This window comes from Hyperolius riggenbachi, chromosome 3, assembly GCF_040937935.1.
Source record: "Hyperolius riggenbachi isolate aHypRig1 chromosome 3, aHypRig1.pri, whole genome shotgun sequence".
In the NCBI taxonomy this organism is placed as follows: domain Eukaryota; kingdom Metazoa; phylum Chordata; class Amphibia; order Anura; family Hyperoliidae; genus Hyperolius; species Hyperolius riggenbachi.
Window position 1 is genome coordinate 195986096 of NC_090648.1, and position 18306 is coordinate 196004401.

Consider the following 18306-nt stretch of genomic DNA (forward strand, 5'->3'; position numbering starts at 1 on the left):
CAAAAATTGGGTAATGTATGGGCACCCTAAGTTCCAAAAGAGGGACAGTTGGGCACTCTGCTTGTGAATTTTTGTAAATAGGTCAAGTGCATTGTGGATGAACAGCCTTAGCAACATAACCTTGCACTGCACATGTTGTGAAAAGTCTTAATTGTGGCCATCCAGGTAATTATCATTTTTCCCTCTAGACCACAATATTTCAACATTATATATGTGTGACCTATTCTGTAAGTGAAATGTCATTTTTCTTTACTATTAAACCAGTATTTGTGGTAGATTTTTTTGTATGATCAGGATTAGGATGAATGAATTTTGAGCTTCTATGCTGTGATGTGAATCGCCAGTAAGGTCACTTGTTCTCTGAATGTGTTAGTGTGTCTCGCTGGAAGCTGTTATCTCACTTCAGTGCTTTTGTTGACCAAGATCTGATTGCTTGGGTGTGGACAAAGTTCATACTTCTGTAAAAAAAACATTTCAGTAAAAAATATGGATGTGCTAAAAATAAATCCGCTGTAGCATTGAACACGGGGCAGGGAAAATGCCATTTCTATTTGAATTATCAGTAAATTTGTCATAAGTAAATTTGCATAGTAAAGCAACAAGGACTACTGAGTTGCTAAATTGTTTCCTTTCAACTATCTAAAGCATGGGGGGTACCCACAAAACACAGGATGCAACGAGGGCAACCAACCAGATAGGCAGGTGGAGATTTTGACCCTTGTCTCGTTTTGGGTGATCTGGGATAATCCGGTGTGGTGACGCTTTAGGAAAGTTACTGCTGGGTAACAGCTGAATTAAAGCAGATCCAAGATGAAAAACTAATTATAAAAAGTAAGATAGTTTACACAGCGTATCTAGCTGCAAACAGCTTCAACATTTTATGATTATTTAGTCCTGTGATACAATGGGGGCAGCCATGTTCTGTTTGTCACATTGTTACAGGCTGAGGGCTGGAAATGCTATCATCTTGCCTGTGTGTAAATTCAGTCCCCTCTCCTCCTCCCTCCTCCCCTCTGCCTCTGAAATCTCTGGCTAGTAATCTCCTCCTGCCCAGACTGAGCTCCCATAAGCCCTTGCTACAGTGCCAAAGCACTGTGAAAAGCTGTGGGCGAGGCTTGTTTAGTTTTTAGAGAATTAGAGTATTAAAACAAAACAAAAAAACAAAACAAAAAAAAGTATTTGGCTTGAGGAATGCCCTATAAACTATATGTAAGGAACACAATTATGCAATGAGTAAAAGTTTATCTCGAATGCACTTTAAGCAATTGTGGATCAGGGCCTCTCCAGAGGAGGGTGAGGAAGCACAAGGAAAAGTATAAAATACATTAAAAACACATACAATATATGAAAGGATGAGGTGGTTTAACTCCACAGACAACACAATATAAGAGGTAACATGGCTTTGGTGAAATACTGTATGTGTTTGTGTGTGCGTGTGCGTGTGTGTGTGTTTATCTATCTATCTACTGAACTCTAGAAAAAGAGCCAATCTAGGTCGAGATAAGTATATCAAATAATCGTGACTTCTCACACATATGATGCAAAAATGAAAAATAATTGTTATTCAACAGTCCAATAAAACACAATTAAAACAAATTAAAATCTCCCAATTCAAACCAATAGTTATTGGTATTCTAGGCCCATGTAATAAATAACTGCTATACCATACACGTGTCAATCATATATAAGCATACACAGCAGGCTGAAAATAAGCCTGCTGTGTATGCTTATATATCATTGACACATGTATGGTATAGCATTTATTTATTACATGGGCCTGGAATACCAATGACTATTGGTTTGAATTGAGAGATTTTAATTTGTTTTAATTGTGTTTTATTGGATTGTTGAATAACAATAATTTTTCATTTTTGCATCATATGTGTGAGAAGTCACAATTATTTGATATACTTATCTCGACCTAGATTGGCTCCTTTTCTAGAGTTCAGTTGATGTATACTAGCCAATAGGGCTACATACTTTGTGTAGCTTATTGTACCAGACCCTAGGTTCTGAATAGCCTTTTTTCAGCATTAAGATTGTGTCTATCTATCTATCTATCTATCTATCTATCTATCTATCTATCTATCTCTCTCTCTCTATATATATATATATATATATATACTGTATATATAATTTATATAGACATGAGGTCCTCCGTGTGATATCAATGCATGACTATCAGCAATAAAAACATGGCAGCATTGAGACTACACTGAAATAATGTCTGCTTGTCAGTCTGCTTTTTCCAATAAATGACATCATTTTACTGTTACACGAAGCTCTTGAGATTGTGCAGTATTCTGTAATCACAATGAGCGGAAAATGTATAGGAATCCTCTAGGGACTGATACATCAGATGCTTGGCATCTAACCAGCCATTGTATTTACCAGTCTAGATTATGTTCGTTTTGCAATGCCGATTACTCACCATTTATATTTGGCTTATGTATTTTTTGTAGCAGAAACTACGCCATATATGCCATCACATTCTTAAATGTTAAGTATCCCCTTATATTGTCTGTGTAAAGAACTGTGATGTGTGAGTCTGTGTGTGAAACCTTTAACGTTGTCTACATTTTTATATGAATGTAACCTAAAACATCATCTTATTTTCAAACAATTTCTTAAAGTAAGAGATACAAAACTGACTGCTTTACCTCACTGCAGATTAAGTGCTGCTCTTCAATGTTGGTGGATTTCTTGGCATGTACCACTCACTTTATGTTCTTCCACATTTCAGCTCTCAAACATCACTGCATTTTGTTGTGTATGAAAAGTACTCTTTGTATGCTCTGTTGTATATCCAGGGCCGGGTCGAGGCAGAGGCAAGAGAGGCTCCAATGAGCCTCAGGGCTCACTTCATTCACTATCATTCCCCTATTGTGTATGAAGCAGAGAGAAATAAGGGGCATACATGGCAGTGACTGCAAGCCTGATAACTAGAGATTATCGTGTGTGTGTGTGTGTGGGGGGGGGGGGGGGCAGTTGAAGGCCCTGGGGCGCATCTCAGTATGTGATGGCTGGGGTGGGAGGGATGGAGGGGCGCACTTTGGTGTCTCAGCCTTGGGTGCTGAAGGACCTTGTCCCGGCTCTGTGTATATAATTTAGTGTGCTTAAAATTTTCACAAACCAGGAGAGCTAATTTTTTATGCTAAGAATTCTTGCAGTTTTGTAGAAAAGTTCAGATGAAACCTCTTTGACTTATGTAACCCAGATACATTACCATGCTTCGGTATGAGTGAAGCTTGTCACAAGCTGTAATATTGCCTGATTGAATACGTTTGTAACTGGTATCAGCCACATTTCAGATGTTTCTGATAGTGTATGTTCTGTGTTGTGCAGCATATGGATGACTGATCAAGTAAAGCCATATTTTTAGGTGTTGTAGGTAATCCTGAATTTAAAATAGGAGGCCATGCGGTGTGGAAGACATGAAAGGACAGCCAAGTGAAAAATAGCTTAGCTAGAGTTCCTGTGTCAAGCAAGAGATCATACACTTGTAGCATAAGATGATAAGGGCAATGTAGCTGAAATGACAAATTTTAAAAACTAGTTGCAGCTCTCTGTGTATGTCTACTTCTTGCAGTGGAAGCTCTGTAATTTGAACACGAGTAGCTACTTACTAGTCATAGTTGCAAGGTACAGCCAGAGCTGGTCTTTGATATGTGAGGAAGCATATCGTAGGCTAGCATACTATGGAGAGAACCCAAAGAATGGAGCACAAGACCTATCGTTATGATGTTCATGTTCTTCTTGAAAGGCAAGGTTCTTGTAGCACTTTAGGTGGCAATCACTGATGGGAGATAACAGGGCACTAAGGTTTGAGTTACGCTTTTACCCCCATGGGAGAAAAGCACTTTACAAATGTTACTGTTTGTATCTCAGTACTTGTAACACGCCACATAATGAGATGAGAGTGCTCATGAGCTGGACTGATGGCTAAGAAATGTTTTCTTTGGCTTGAATGAAAGATGAGGGCATGTACTACTACATTTCCACTGCAGATATCCTGATTTGCACCAATATACCGGTAATAAAAAATGTATAGTGTGCCCATGCCAGGAGTAATGTAGAAGTGAAGGTATTCTTACAATATACTGTACAGAGGAAGGTGTCCCATGGTGGTGAAGGACAACTCAAAAAATGTGCTTGTAGGTCTCTGGCCTCTTGCTCTGTTTTGTTTATGTGCAAATATGTTGGACTATGCAATCATTTTGTCTTTTTCTTTTGCGGGGGGTGTCTTTTTTTTACATGGATTTTTTTTGTCCATATAGAAGGATAAAATATATATGTGGGCAAAATGGACACACCAGTGGCCCAACCCTTTTGTGAACCAGGACACAGCATGCAAGATCTCAAAGTACTTATTCTTAAGGGTAACTTAAAATATGAACACTCAAGAAAGATTTCTGAGTACAAATTTATGAAAATGTTTAAGACATTAACAGAAGGTTTACATTGTGGAACAGGATTCATGACACCTTATGTAACATGATTGACTTGGCTTCATGAGCTTCAGAAACCTGTTGTATTTCATGTATGCTTGCATGAGCTCACTGGCTCCAGCCTGATGATCACCTGACATGTAACTGCTAAACAGTAACCAGCACAACTGCCATCTACGTGTTTACTATTTACCCGCATCAGTGTTTTACTTCAGCTAATATCTGGAAATATGCCTGAAGAAGGGGACTAGATCCCAGAAATCTTGCATAATTTAACTCTATCAGTTAGCCATTAAAAGGTATTACTTTTACAAGACTTAGTTTTTTTCTACCTAGATTATTTGTTTGGCTAACACTGTACAAAACCTTTTTTACTACTCTTGTCCATATAGAAATTAACCAGTATGAGAGGAGGACCAGATAACTTACATAATCTGGCCTCATGTTTATTTTGGTTTTAATGAACTCCCTGTCTGCTGGAGGCATATCTGTTCATGTTTTGGCAGGAAGTCTAAGGTGTACAGGTGTTCCTGAACATGACAATATCTGAAGCCGGCAAGGTTCTGGAATTTTTAGTCTTAACTGAATTTCTTATCACAAAACACCCAAAAAATTAGATGGATTTGCACCAAAACGGGTTAAAGAAACAAATGAAAGTTTTTGGACCTATTTGACCTAATCTAATTTCTGGTAGAAGTTCAGAATGATAAACTGGAGGATTTAGTGAATTGTCTGTGTGTGGCCACCTTTTAGATTCAAATTAGGTTACTTGTGAGACAATGTTCTTTGGTAGAAAGGAAACTATGGTTTATTTTCCAAATGAATTAATTTTGCTTCCTAGTGCATTATTATAGGCTTGTACTCTAAATGAAACTATGCAGACACACCCATACATTCCATTAAATGTAGATTTTACAGGACATTCTCCCACTGCATTCCAGTATTGTGAGTTTCTGTACACTGGTTAGGGAGAACATTTGTTCTGTCAATGGAATGCATTAGCTTATGCCTGTTCCTCAAGAATTTGAATTTCAAGGTGCCTGTAGCCTGAAATCCAGAGATAATTTCTATTTGCATTTATGAGCAAACTAATTTTTAGACCAGGTTATTCACTAGACGTATTATGCAAACATTGCACTAACTGCCTGGCTTAATCATGCTGACAATATCATTCTGCATAGCCAGAAATATTTATAATGACACCCATAAGAAATCATTGCCCTTTGCAAGTACAGCAATTAATAACATTCTTCTGCACATGGCTTAGATCAGAGATAACCTCTGTAGTAGCTGATTAATGTTATAAGGTTCTCTCCTCTTCTTCAACACGAGGTCAAGTCGTTTCAACATTTCAATACAGGATTTTTAACAATACCCTATATAGAGAATTGCAGGGTTGACATTGGAAACCCTACCCCATCTACATCAGATCTGATGTTATTGTATGCCAATAGAGGGCCTAGAGGAAATACCTGCCAAAGAGCCTAGCCGAGGAGGGCACTATGCCACTACCACGTAACATTATAAAAGCCTTTTAAACTCCATACACATGTTAGACTGCGGTTGACAGAAATGAATGATAAATGACAGTTCGGCCAAGAATTGTATAAAAAAAGTGTCCCAACTACAATCAAAGACAGCAATTATTGTCCATGTAGATGGCGGCTCCCCTCTTAGAATCCCTCCGGTGGCTTCCTATCCAGTCCAGAATCAGATTCAAGATACTGTGTCTGGCCTACAAATCTGTCCACAAAACCTGCCCAACCTACATTTCCAATCTTACCCAGAGGTACACACCTAGCTGCTCACTCCACTCCTCCAGTGAACTTCACCTAACTTCACCCCGGCATCACCCAATCCCATGCTTGCCTCCAGGACTTCTCAAGAGCTGCTCCAACACTATGGAACTCACTACCTCCACCCATTAGGGTTTCCCCCCTCCTTCGACATCTTCAAGAAGGCCCTCAAAACTCACCTTTCCACTCGGGCCTACCACCCCTCACAAGTGCTCCAAACCCGCAGCTGAACTCTGGTCCCCTACCTTTCGTGTTCCCACCTCTCCCTCTAGATTGTAAGCTTTCGGCAGGGTCCTCCTCCTTGTGTCTTCTACCTGATCACACACCTCCATTACCGTACACCTGTCCTATGGATCTGAGTGAACTCGACTTGCCTAATCCCCATGCTCCCATCCAGTGACTGACTAATCATTACCTTGTACTCATACTGTGCTGCGAGATCTGGATTGCATGTATTGTCTTATTGTTGTATGTCACCCCTAAATATTGTCTGTAACCTTAACTAATGTACAGCGCTGTGTAATATGTTGGTGCTTTAAAAATATAATAAATAAAATAAATAAATGTAGACCGATCTGTCCTGGCAGATCAGTTTGGGTGATATTACTGTCAGTTGTTCATACCAAACGATGACACACAATCGATCGATTCAAACTACTCATGTGTTGCAAATATTGCACTTCTGTATCCTCATTTTCACACTTTTTGTAACGATCCACTTGGAAGACCATTGTTGTGCCTTTGCTGAACACATATGTGCGACGTCTTTTGCTTGTCGCTAATGGGCGGGGATTGCTCATTTTTTGATGACTGTGGTCTAGCATGTGTATGGAGCTTTAGGTTGGTTGCGGCATTTACTTCTCTACCAATTTTTAAGAGGGTAGAAAGATAGGTGAATTTACATCTGCAGGTTCATATATATATCCGTAAATAATTAACAGAATTAGTTCATTTTATTTCTGATTGTTTTAAAAATCTTAGATTGAGGGTTAGTTCACAGTGGTCAGTTGCATTGCAGAAGAATTCTGCATGTCAGCTTTCTGGCCATACAATTCTATGGGCCTGTTCACAGTAATGGATCATGTTATTCGAACTTGCTGCACGCAGGTTTTGTATTAAAGTCTATGTACAGTCCAGTTCCCAGTCATTGTAATGCCTGGTACACACTATGAGAGTTTCTGGCAGATTTACTTTAAGATCGATTGTTTCCAACAAGTCCGATCTGATTTCCGATCGATTTTCGTTCATTTTCTGAGTGATTTCCGACTATTTTCTGTTCACTTCAATAGGAAATTGATTGACAAATGCTCAGAAATCGATTGGCAATCAGATCGGACAATCGATCTGACAGTAAATCTGCCAGAAAATTTCATAGTGTGTACCCAGCATAGCACACGCAACTCTCCATTGTGAAGCTAGCCTAAAATGACAGGAGGAAGTGGAAGTTACATAGCTAGAGAAGATAATGCTTCCTACATTTGAACACAATATTAGCATAGCAGACTGGTAAGTGACTGTGTGTGTTTCTTACTTTTTATTGTTAAACTAGTATGGATTAGCAGTTAAGCTGTAATGCTTACATTATACTGTAAGTTCATTGTTGCATCTGTATTCAAGTAGTTGAAAACCTTCTTTCAGTATAACAATTGCTATTGCTATAAAAAGCTTTTCTTTAAAGCAAACCTGAAGCGAAAATAAACTTATGAGATAATATATTGTATGTGTAGTACAGCTAAGAACTTTAGTAGCAAAGAACAAAGTCTCATGTTATTTTCTAGTACAGGAAGAGTTAAAAAAAACCTTCAGTTGTTATCTGTGGAAAAGATCTATATTGAGCTTCTCGACCCACTGGGTCAAATACAGTCCTGTTTTCTGAAGCACGTAAATAGCCAAGAAACAGTGAGAGACAGCTTGAGATAAGGTTTTACTGCAGAAAAATTCAAAGGGTCATTACTACTGCTTTATTTTAGGGCTGGTTCACACTGGGCGCTTTTGCAGTGCTTTTCTGATCATCGGCGATCACCAAAGCGCTGCTGCTAATGTATTCCTATGAATATATTCTCACTGCAGCGTTTGCGATCAATCGCAAATGCACTGTATGCAGCGCTTTGGGGACGATCGCGCTGTAATTTTGATTCTATTAAACGGGAATCACAAGCGCAAATCACGGTGAACGCGATTGGGGTTCAGGGCTGAGTGTGAACTATCCTTACAGCTTAAAAGACAGAGGCCCATATGCAATTAACTTTTTCTCCTGTGTTTTCTCCAAGGTGATATTTTTAAAATTTTTCATTAAAATGCCTTTTAAGCCACCAGAAAGCAAGAAAATACTCAAAATAACGTTGTTAGTACTTTTTCACCAACTTGTTGGTACTTTTTCAGTTGAAAAGTTCTGGAAAGTTATTTTAACTAGAAGATAAAAAAAATTATCTCGCAGGAGAAAACTCAGGAGAAAAAGTTAGTTGCATAAGGGCCAGAGTGTGGTTTCTAAACTGCAAATATGACAGAATGATGAAGTGTTATGTTATAAACAAAAGCTATATAACTGAAAATAAAAATAGGAGACTCTTTTATTTGCTACTAATGTCCTATTCGTTATCTGTACTACACATACAATTTATTATATTATATTTTTTTTGTGGCTTCAGGGTTTCTTTAAATTGAAATTATAAATATACTTTTAATTTTGTCCCCAAATAAACTATTTAATTGATCAACTGAATTTAACTGTGTTTCGATCTGTGGTACAGCCATTAAAGTGTTTTTTCGCTAGCTTGGTAAAATTCTGTAATATTTTACGTTGAAGTATTTAATAATAGCGTAACACAAAAACAGTCACGGTGAGAACGTGTTTTTTTTTATGTTGCAGACTGAAAAGGTTCTTGGACAGCAAGATATGATCAACAAACTTTTTCATCCAATCCCACAGCTTAATTGTTTCCCTGCACATTATATCCTATGAGTAGATCTTTACAGTATGGTCTTGGCAAGGCATCTGATGCATATTGTTTGTTTTTTGGGACATGTATGTGAGGTTGTGGATCAGTGGAATAGTGGTTTAACAATATTTTATCTTTGCAGCTAAGATCATTATTCTACAATGGAACCACGTTTTGATGATTTGAAATACAGACCAGATGCTGGTGTCCTCCTTCGACAAAATGAGGAAAATACAAGGAAGACAAGAAGGAATAAAGAAGGTTCTTATGGCGTAAGCATCAGGGTCCAGGGAATAGATGGACATCCGTTTATTGTGTTAAATAATAATGAATCATATTCATCACATAATGATTCCCAGCCTGAAACAGATCATTTTTCACAAGACAGATCATTATTACATTTTAAGAACACTTGGAATTCTGTAAAGTCTGACGATGATTTCCCAGAGAATCCATACAAGTCGTACATGTCTTCAAATAAATCTGTACATCTAAGTCCTGGAACTGACACTTCAGAAAGTAAAGATGGGTCCCTAAAAACTAGCCTGTTTAATTTTCAAAGACATCCTGAACTTTTGAGACCGTATGATCCAAAAGAAAACTCATTGAACATGGATAGTTACAAGGCTACAAACACCTTTGAATTGTCTACAGCAAAAGGACAAAGTCAAAAGGATTACAATAGTTTTACATCTCTGCCTAAAGATACTAGTTTTAGAAATACAAGTACTAAATCAATTGATATAGTCAAAGTGAATAGTAAGGACTTGTCTTCAAAGCCAGAAGACCAAGTCAAGTCACCAACAGCCAACACTAGTATACTTAGTAGTGTTAGTGATAATAATACCTTTGAATCTTTTTCATCTAGTAATGGATCACCACATAATAGTAGTTCTACTGTTACTTCTGAGTCTACAAGGATAAGGCCTGATGTTCTACAGTTTAAAAGGCAAAATTCAGCAGGCCAAGTGTTAGAGGGATCTCGTTCACGTACATCTTCCAGTTCATCAACAACGGTAGCCTCATCTCAGTCCTTGCAAAAATTATGGCTAGAGGAACAAGAGGAGGCTCTTTATGCTGATAATGTGAACCGCCATGAAAATCGGAGGTATATTCCTTTTGTACCTGGGACAGGTCGTGATATTGATACTGGGTGTATTCCTGGAGTAGATGAATTGATTGAAAAGTTTGATGTTAATATTCCTACACAAAGGAGAGGAAGATCTGCCAAGCGAAATAGGATTAATCCAGAAGATAGAAAACGGGCAAGAAGTGTTGACAGTGCTCTGCCATTTGGTCTCCAGAACAATACAGCTTACTTAAACGAATTTAGCAGGAACTTAGGGAAATCAAATGAACGCTTATTAAGACCTTCTCAAATCTGCCAACCAAAACAACATACACAAAACTATAAACTGTCGTTAAAACGACAAAACACTGTTGGAAGTCCTGTCAACCAAATCTCACCACCAGGTAGTGTCCAGAGGCAAAATAGCAGTTCTTTACCTTACTATAAGGAAACAGAGAATAGCAAATTAACTTCATTCAGTGAAACAGACTCAGCCACAGTGCCAAGCCAAAACAAAAGAAATGGAGACTTTGAAACAACAACATCATCACTGAAGTTTCTGAACAACTCCACACCATCTGAAGAGGGAAAAAGAAGAGTTAATGCAAGCACACACTCATCGAGTCAAAATGCACAGGTAAGTTCAAATATTTGCATGTAATGGAAAAAGACTTTACATACACCATCTTCAGTTATCTGTTTTCATAGAAATACCATCAGTGTTCTCCCCAGAATTTTTTTTCCAGCCGGGTGGCATGAAAAAGTAGCCGGGTGGGATTTTGATTTCGCGGGGAAGGGGGGGGGGGGGTCTGGGGTGGTACCTTACGCGTAAAAAAAAATTAGGCGTAACCATGAAATCACATGGGTGGAGCTAACTAATGTAACGATGTGATCCTGAGCTCCCAAAATGCTAAATGCTGCAACAATAGCCCCAATTCACCAAATGCAGCCACTATGACCATCAGATAATAAATACACCAACCGTTGCCTCCGACACATATAACGCAACAACCATTACCAAATGTCGGAGCCCCTGCACATGCATGTGAAGTGACCAGCAGTAGTGACACATAGCACCCCAGTACATGTGTGGTTAGATAGATAGATAGATAGATAGATAGATAGATAGATAGATAGATAGATAGATAGATAGATAGATAGATAGATACTGCATTGGGGGTAGAGCATATAAAGAGGAACAGGTAGATGGACAGATAGATTGAATTCTGCACTGCATGTTTGCACAGAGAGGCTCTCTCATGCCTACTCCCTTCCACATATTGCTACATCTGGCTACCTTCCTGCTCTGTAGTCACCACCTTCCAAGTATTTCTTGGCTGTCTTTTATAACTGCTTGCCTGGCAGCCCAGCAGACTTCCCAAATTATTTTCTCAGGCCTTTATGCTGCGTCTAATGTTCCCACAGCCAGTCTCATGCACTATAATGCAGCTCTCAGGGAAGTATTCTCTCTCCCTACTGTATGAGTTGTTCTCCCACTCTGACAGCTTTTCCGTCCCTCCTCTGCCTGCTCTGTGCCTCTCTTAGCTCATAATGAGGAGCCCAGCAGTCACTCACCAGATAGTTCAGTCTCTACTGTCTGGCATCCCTGGTAAGATGATCGGCTAGTAATCCCGTCCCCTGATAGTGATCAGCAGCAGCACCTGAGTCTCAGTGTGTGGCAGTGGCAGGGGGCATCTCCCGGCTCAGGCTGTCATCGATGTCCAGACACTATAAAATTCCGGACTGCTGTCTGTGCTCATCCTCTGGCTCTCTCCCTGGTCGGTGGCGGTAGACGGTAGAGTGAATCTTGAAGGGGTCACCGGCAGCGTAGAGCAACTTGAAGCTGCCGCCTAGGGAGGAAACTGCGCGTTCACATCGCAGAGTATGCTGGGAAATTAAGTTTTTGATACAGCTCTGCGTTAGAAATTCAGCAGAAAAGATCCTACAACTCCCGGCATCCCTCACCAGCAGGGCATTCTAAAGACAGGGCGTCAGGATTGGCAGATCTAGCACAACACACCCGCCCAGTGGGGCGGAACTAGAAACCTTATAGGGGCAGCCGGGACATCGGGCTGCTGACCCAGGACATATTTGAGCCTGGAAAAGGCGACCCAGCACCTGGGCGGGATTTCAAAACAGCCGGGCGGCCCGCCCACCTAATTGGCCCTGGGGAGAACACTGACCATAATATAAAATATGTTAACTACTGTGGAACATCATAAAAATAACCAAATGTAAACAGATTTCCTTAAAAAAAATTGACATCGATTAGTTTGTTGTATGATGATCTGGGAAACATTTTAGTAGTAGTTTGTTACTTTAGTTTAGTAGTAGTAACATTTTAATTTAGTAGTTGTAGTATTTTGTCTGATACAGGTTGATATTGGACTTGTGAACCTTTTAGGCAGCTTTAAGAGAAACCAAGGTCAACCAAAAAAAAAAAAGAAAAATGAGATACCTAAGAAAAGGGGAACCTCTGGATCCTCCTGGAGACCACTGTCGCACCTGGGACCCTTTGAAGATCACGACTCCACTCCTCTTCATACCAGTCACTAAGCAACAGCACAGTGATGCATCTATACAGCATTGGGTCCCTGAACTGTTGCCCTAGTGATCACATCTGGTCGCTACTGGTGGAAGTCAGATTTTAAGGCCAAGTATAGGTGACACAAAGGGTTAATTTGCTTGCTAGGGGTTAAAACTTCAATACAGATAAAAAAAGTTGTTTTTTTTTTACTTTTTTCCCCTCAACTGTAATTGGGTAACTTGTTAAATGTGTGCATGAGCATGCACTAGCGTGTGCGCAAGCGCGACGGGGTGCATGCACAAGTCTCATGTCCAGGAACCTACAGGAGCACTAATCTGGATGTGAGAGTCACATTCAAAAGTGGTTAAGTTATGTAGACACATCTAATAGTGCTTCTATGGATGAAGAGAAAACAGTTCAATAATAATATGTAACATCCAGACATACAAAGGCTATTTTTTCTTATATTTTTCCACACCAGCATATTTATTATATGAAATGTAACAGTGCATCTCATCTGTATTTGACACACTGTACACGGAAAAGTTTTCCCTGGCTCAGTGGAGTGAAAACAAAATGCAAGGACAAGGTGGCTGTCGTCCAGCAGATGAAGTTTGGCACCTAATAGGCAGTAACATCAAGAGCCTCACAGTACCCTTTTCACAATGAACTTTGATAAACTTGGCTGTTATAGAAATCTTGAGCTAGAGCTCTGACCCCAATCATTTTAATAAATGCCCTGTCAGTCTCATTAATCACTCTGTCATACCTCCTCTAATGGACTGCAGTGTGGCAATCTGCCAGCCTGGCAGAAATAAACTTTTTCTGGCAGCTTATTCTGAAGTCCAAAAAAACCCATTGCAGTACATAGGGATGGATTCGCAAAACCTTCCTCTTGAATTATCCCTTCTTACTTATTTTTTTACCTCAACTGTAAGGAGAGCTTATGCATGAGATAACCTGATAAGGAGAGCTGACTCATGAGATAAACTCGTAAGGAGAGCTTATTCATGAAATAACCTGATAAGGAGAGCTGACTCGTGAGATAAACTGGTAAGGAGAGCTTATTCATGAGATAACTTGATAAGGAGAGCTGACTCATGAGGTAAACTGGTAAGGAGAGCTTATTCATGAGATACACTTATCAGGAGAGCTGACTCATGAGATAAACTGATAAGGAGAGCTGACTCATGAGATAAACTGATAAGGAGAGCTGACTCATGAGATAAACAGATCATGTGATATATTGATAAAAGAACGGTAAACTTAACGTGTGCTGGCAGTGCATGTCAAGTTTACTGGGACTTCCAAAATTTCATAACTCACTATATACGTGCACCACTTGTGTTGCCTGCTGCACAAGCATTGTAAGCGATGCATGTATATTGTAAAGGGCTCTTTCACACTACAGGCAGCGGTGAAAGGCTAAAACGCTGCGTTTTGGCTGCAGGCGTTTTCAAGGCGTTTTAACGCCTATACATTACAATCAATTGTAATGAGAAACGCCGCGGTAGGTCCAGAAAAAGCGCCTGGGAGCGTTGAAACGCAACGCTCCAAAACGCGGCGTTTAGTGTGAATGGTAAAATGAAAGTCTATGGACTTTCTTTTACCTAGGAAAACGCCAACTTCGGCCGTGGCGTTAAAACGCCGAAAAAGCCCTCTGGTGTGAAAGGGCCCTAAGTTACCCAGCTTGCATATCTTACTGTGTAAATTAAGTAAAATCCCAGTTATTAATGTGCATTGTCTACACACTTTAAGTTTACTGTTCTTTTGTTAATATGTTTTATGAAATAAATAGATAAGCAGAGATAACTTATGAGTCAAGACAATTAAAGTGAATGTTTACCAGATTAAAAAAGAAAAAGTCAGATATTCACCTAAGGAGAGGGAAGGCTCAGTCCTAATGAGCCTTCCCCCTCCTCTCCCAGTGCCCGGTCCCGCGCAGGAACCCCCGTGGCAGTATTCGACCAGTTCGGTCAAATACTGCCACTTCCGCATGCCTTCGGGAGCTTTCGGAAGCCTTCGGGAGCACTCGGGCTCCCGATGACGCGGCCGCTCCATACTACGCATGCGCGAGCGCCCTTTATGACGCACTCGCGCGTACGTAGTATGGAGCGGCCCGTCTTCGGAAGCCCGAGTGTTCCCGAGGACCTCCGAAGTCCCTGCGGCGGCGGACGCGAAGGGGGGAGCCAGCGCAGCACCGAGGGCACCGGGAGAGGAGAGGGAAGGCTCATTAGGACCAAGCCTTCCCTCTCCTTAGGTGAGTATCTGACTTTTTCTTTTTTAATCCGGTACCCATTGGCTTTAAGGAAAGATAAATCAAGAATTAAGGCAATAGATTATGTTCACCTTAAAGGTGATGTATTCACAGGGATGGAGGCTGGCACATCCAAGAATAAAAAGCTCTTTTATTGAAACATCAAGTTTAAAATCTGTGGTAATACAGCGACAGCCCGCTGTTTCAGGTCTCCAGCCTTTCTTCAAGCTGTTTCAACCACACATTGGAGATCAAGTGTCATCATATTTATAATGCCCACCCTCAATCACATCCAATCATTTTGAATTCCAAGTAGCCAATCCGTTTACCTGTACAGACTCGTGGACCTGATGGAAGACTGCAGCCCTTTCCCAGGGAAACACCCACTTCACTGTCCAAGCCTGGGCGCCGTGGCAGACACCGCTCACAGACACAACCCCTGGCTCCTCATTTGCTGAAGCTAGAGCAGGTGACTCAACACCAGGTGACGTCACCAATCAAAGCGCCGCGAGGGGTCCGTTCCAAAATCCTGCGCAAACCTAGTGCGCAATAGACATAACACGTACTCGGATGCCGCCCACAGGGCAGATACCACCTGACGTAACTTGTAAACAAAGCGCAGCCATACAGCTACAAGCACGGCCGTTCGCAGCGCTTCTATGGCAACACCCCCATAATAAACATTATATTATATCTCACCAATTCCTCCTCAGCAAACATATGGAAAGGGTATCCCCAACCAGGTACCACCACTGCAGGAAAACGGGGAGCTCTGCAATAAAAGAAAATATAAAATATACTTTAAAACATGCAACCCAGATTTCATCAATAGACATTATACACAAAAACCCAATTCATATTCTCGGTTCAATCCTCCATTACCCATCACTCCCAACCTTTTAATCCAACTTGCTTCCCTTCTACGCAGTTCATTAATTCTACTGAGTTTACCCCTCCATGTACTGGGGACCCCATCAATAATTTGAACCCTCAGTTGGGATACACTATGATGTTTCTCTACAAAATGTGCTGAAACTGCCTGTTTTCTATCCCCATTACGAATGGTGCTTTTGTGTGAGCAGATCCTATCCCTCACTTTTTGCGTGGTCATGCCCACATAGCCTAGGCCACAAGGGCATTTTAAATAATAGACCACAAAATTAGACTCACAGGTAAAAAAGTCCCTGATCTGATATTTAGTACCTTTAGTGGGATGGCAGAAGTCTGACCCCTTAATGATGTGCCCACACATATGGCACCCCATACAGGGAAAAGTACCCACTCTCCTAGTGGAGGTAGGGCCTGTATACTTATGATGAAATATTTTGTCCCTAACTGTGGGTGCTCGTTTAAATGACTGAAGTGGGGGGTACCTGAATTCAGGAATATTAGGAAATGCATTACTAAGGAGGTGCCAATGACGTCTAATACTTTTGCTGATCTCTGAACTGCATGTATTATAAGTTGACACAAAGGGGAGTCGGAATTGTTTGTTCGGTCTCTTCCTAGAGCTCACCCCAGGTTTAACTACCTCCAGGGGATATCCTCTTTGTTTAAATTTCTTGGTCATGTCACTCTGTCGTTGATCCAAATTCTCAGGATTGGATACTATCCTATCCAATCTCACAAACTGGCCCTTAGGGATAGCATTTTTAACATGGGGCGGATGAAAGCTATTGTAGTGTAACAATGAGTTACAGTCTGTACTTTTAACATATAGGTCAGAAGTTAAGGAATTACCCTCTCTCATGATAGTGGTATCCAAAAAGGACACCTGTTCGGCACTCACATGACTCGTCAATCTAATTTCCTGGCAGCATTGGGATAGTGCAGTTAAGAACTGATCAAGGGTCGAACGTGGCCCCGCCCACACACAAAAAATATCATCTATAAATCTGTACCAACATTTGGCATATCGTCGGAACAAAAAATGAGTGTAAACAAAAGCCTCCTCAAATAATCCCATGTATAAATTAGCATAGGACGGGGCCACGTTCGACCCCATCGCCGTGCCCCGCAGCTGCAAGAAAAACTCGCCCTGGAAGGAAAAGTAATTATCACGTAGGACCACATTGAGAAGTTCAAGAGCAAATGAACGCTGTTCGTTGGACAAATCTGACTGCGTCATTAAAAACCAGTCTATAGCCTCTACACCCCCATCATGTGGGATGGAGGTGTAGAGGCTCTCCACGTCCAATGTCACCAAAAGGAGCTCTCCATCCCCCATCTCAAGGCCTCTAACTTTCTGAAGGAACATATCTGTGTCCCTTATATATGAATCCAATCCAATCACCATGGGCTGTAATAGTTTGTCCAAAAACTGTGCAATGGGAACAAATACAGAACCCGTACCGGCCACTATGGGTCTCCCCGGTGGCTGGCACGGGTCCTTATGTATCTTAGGAAGGGTATAGAATCTAGGTGTCATAGGATTTTCTTGAATGAGAAATTTAGTCAGGCCCTCATCAATAATTCCTCTAGCCCTTGCTTTTTCAACAATGCTTTTAATTTTCCTTTGTATGGGACCTATTGGGTCCTGTTCTATCTTACAATACACCTCCACTTGTGCTAACTGCCCCCTAATCTCATCTTCATAATAACTGGTGTCCAATACTACTACGGCTCCACCTTTATCAGCAGGCCGAATAGTGAGTTCAGTTCGTCTCCCAAGATTCTCTAGTGCCTGACGTTCCTCTTTGGTGAGGTTAAATTGTACCTTTTTCTTCTGCTGCTCTAACTCTAATCTTTTGATATCCTCCATAACCGATGTACAGAAGGTATCTATTATCATGTTCCCAGATGGAGTAAAGGAACTCTTGTTCCTCAACCCCATATCTCTCAAGGAGAGCATAGATTCATCCACTTCCCCATGTGCCCCACCAAAGAGAGGTACTGTCCCAAAAAAATATTTCAGCTTGATAGTTTTAAAAAAACGATACAATTCTTGATCAATTTCAAAAAAGTTGGGTAGGTTGGTAGGACTAAAGTTCAATCCATAATTTAATACTTTCTCCTCTATGGGCGTCAAAGTGTGTTGTGAGATGTTAACCACTAATTGAGATGGTTCTATCAGTTCCTCTTCCGTAGCTCCATTTGACTCTTTATCGGCTCTTTTCGTACGTTTGGCTGTGGCCCTACTCCCGCCCCTCCTACTGCTCCTCTTCTCACTGGGGAATTTTCCCGGGAGGATAAAAAATCTGATGCAGAGGACCCTGGATTGCCTCCTTGAGGACGAGGCAACTTCCCTCTTGGTTTCCTGGGTTTAACAAA

The 18306-nt window shown here is 40.8% G+C and overlaps 1 protein-coding gene across 3 annotated transcripts in view; it reads left to right on the forward strand.

The window, feature by feature from the left end:
- The window catches only part of CGNL1 (cingulin like 1), a 150892-nt gene that overhangs the window by 22090 nt on the left and 110496 nt on the right, over positions 1–18306 (forward strand). For 2 of the 3 annotated variants that reach the window (XM_068275513.1, XM_068275515.1), the window contains exon 2: positions 9326–10889. In XM_068275513.1, the coding sequence (XP_068131614.1) occupies positions 9345–10889 (1545 nt within the window). In that variant the 5' untranslated portion in view covers positions 9326–9344. Of the gene's footprint in view, positions 1–4627; positions 4748–9325; positions 10890–18306 lie in introns of those variants that run through there. The other variant, XM_068275514.1, reaches the window with a different exon arrangement.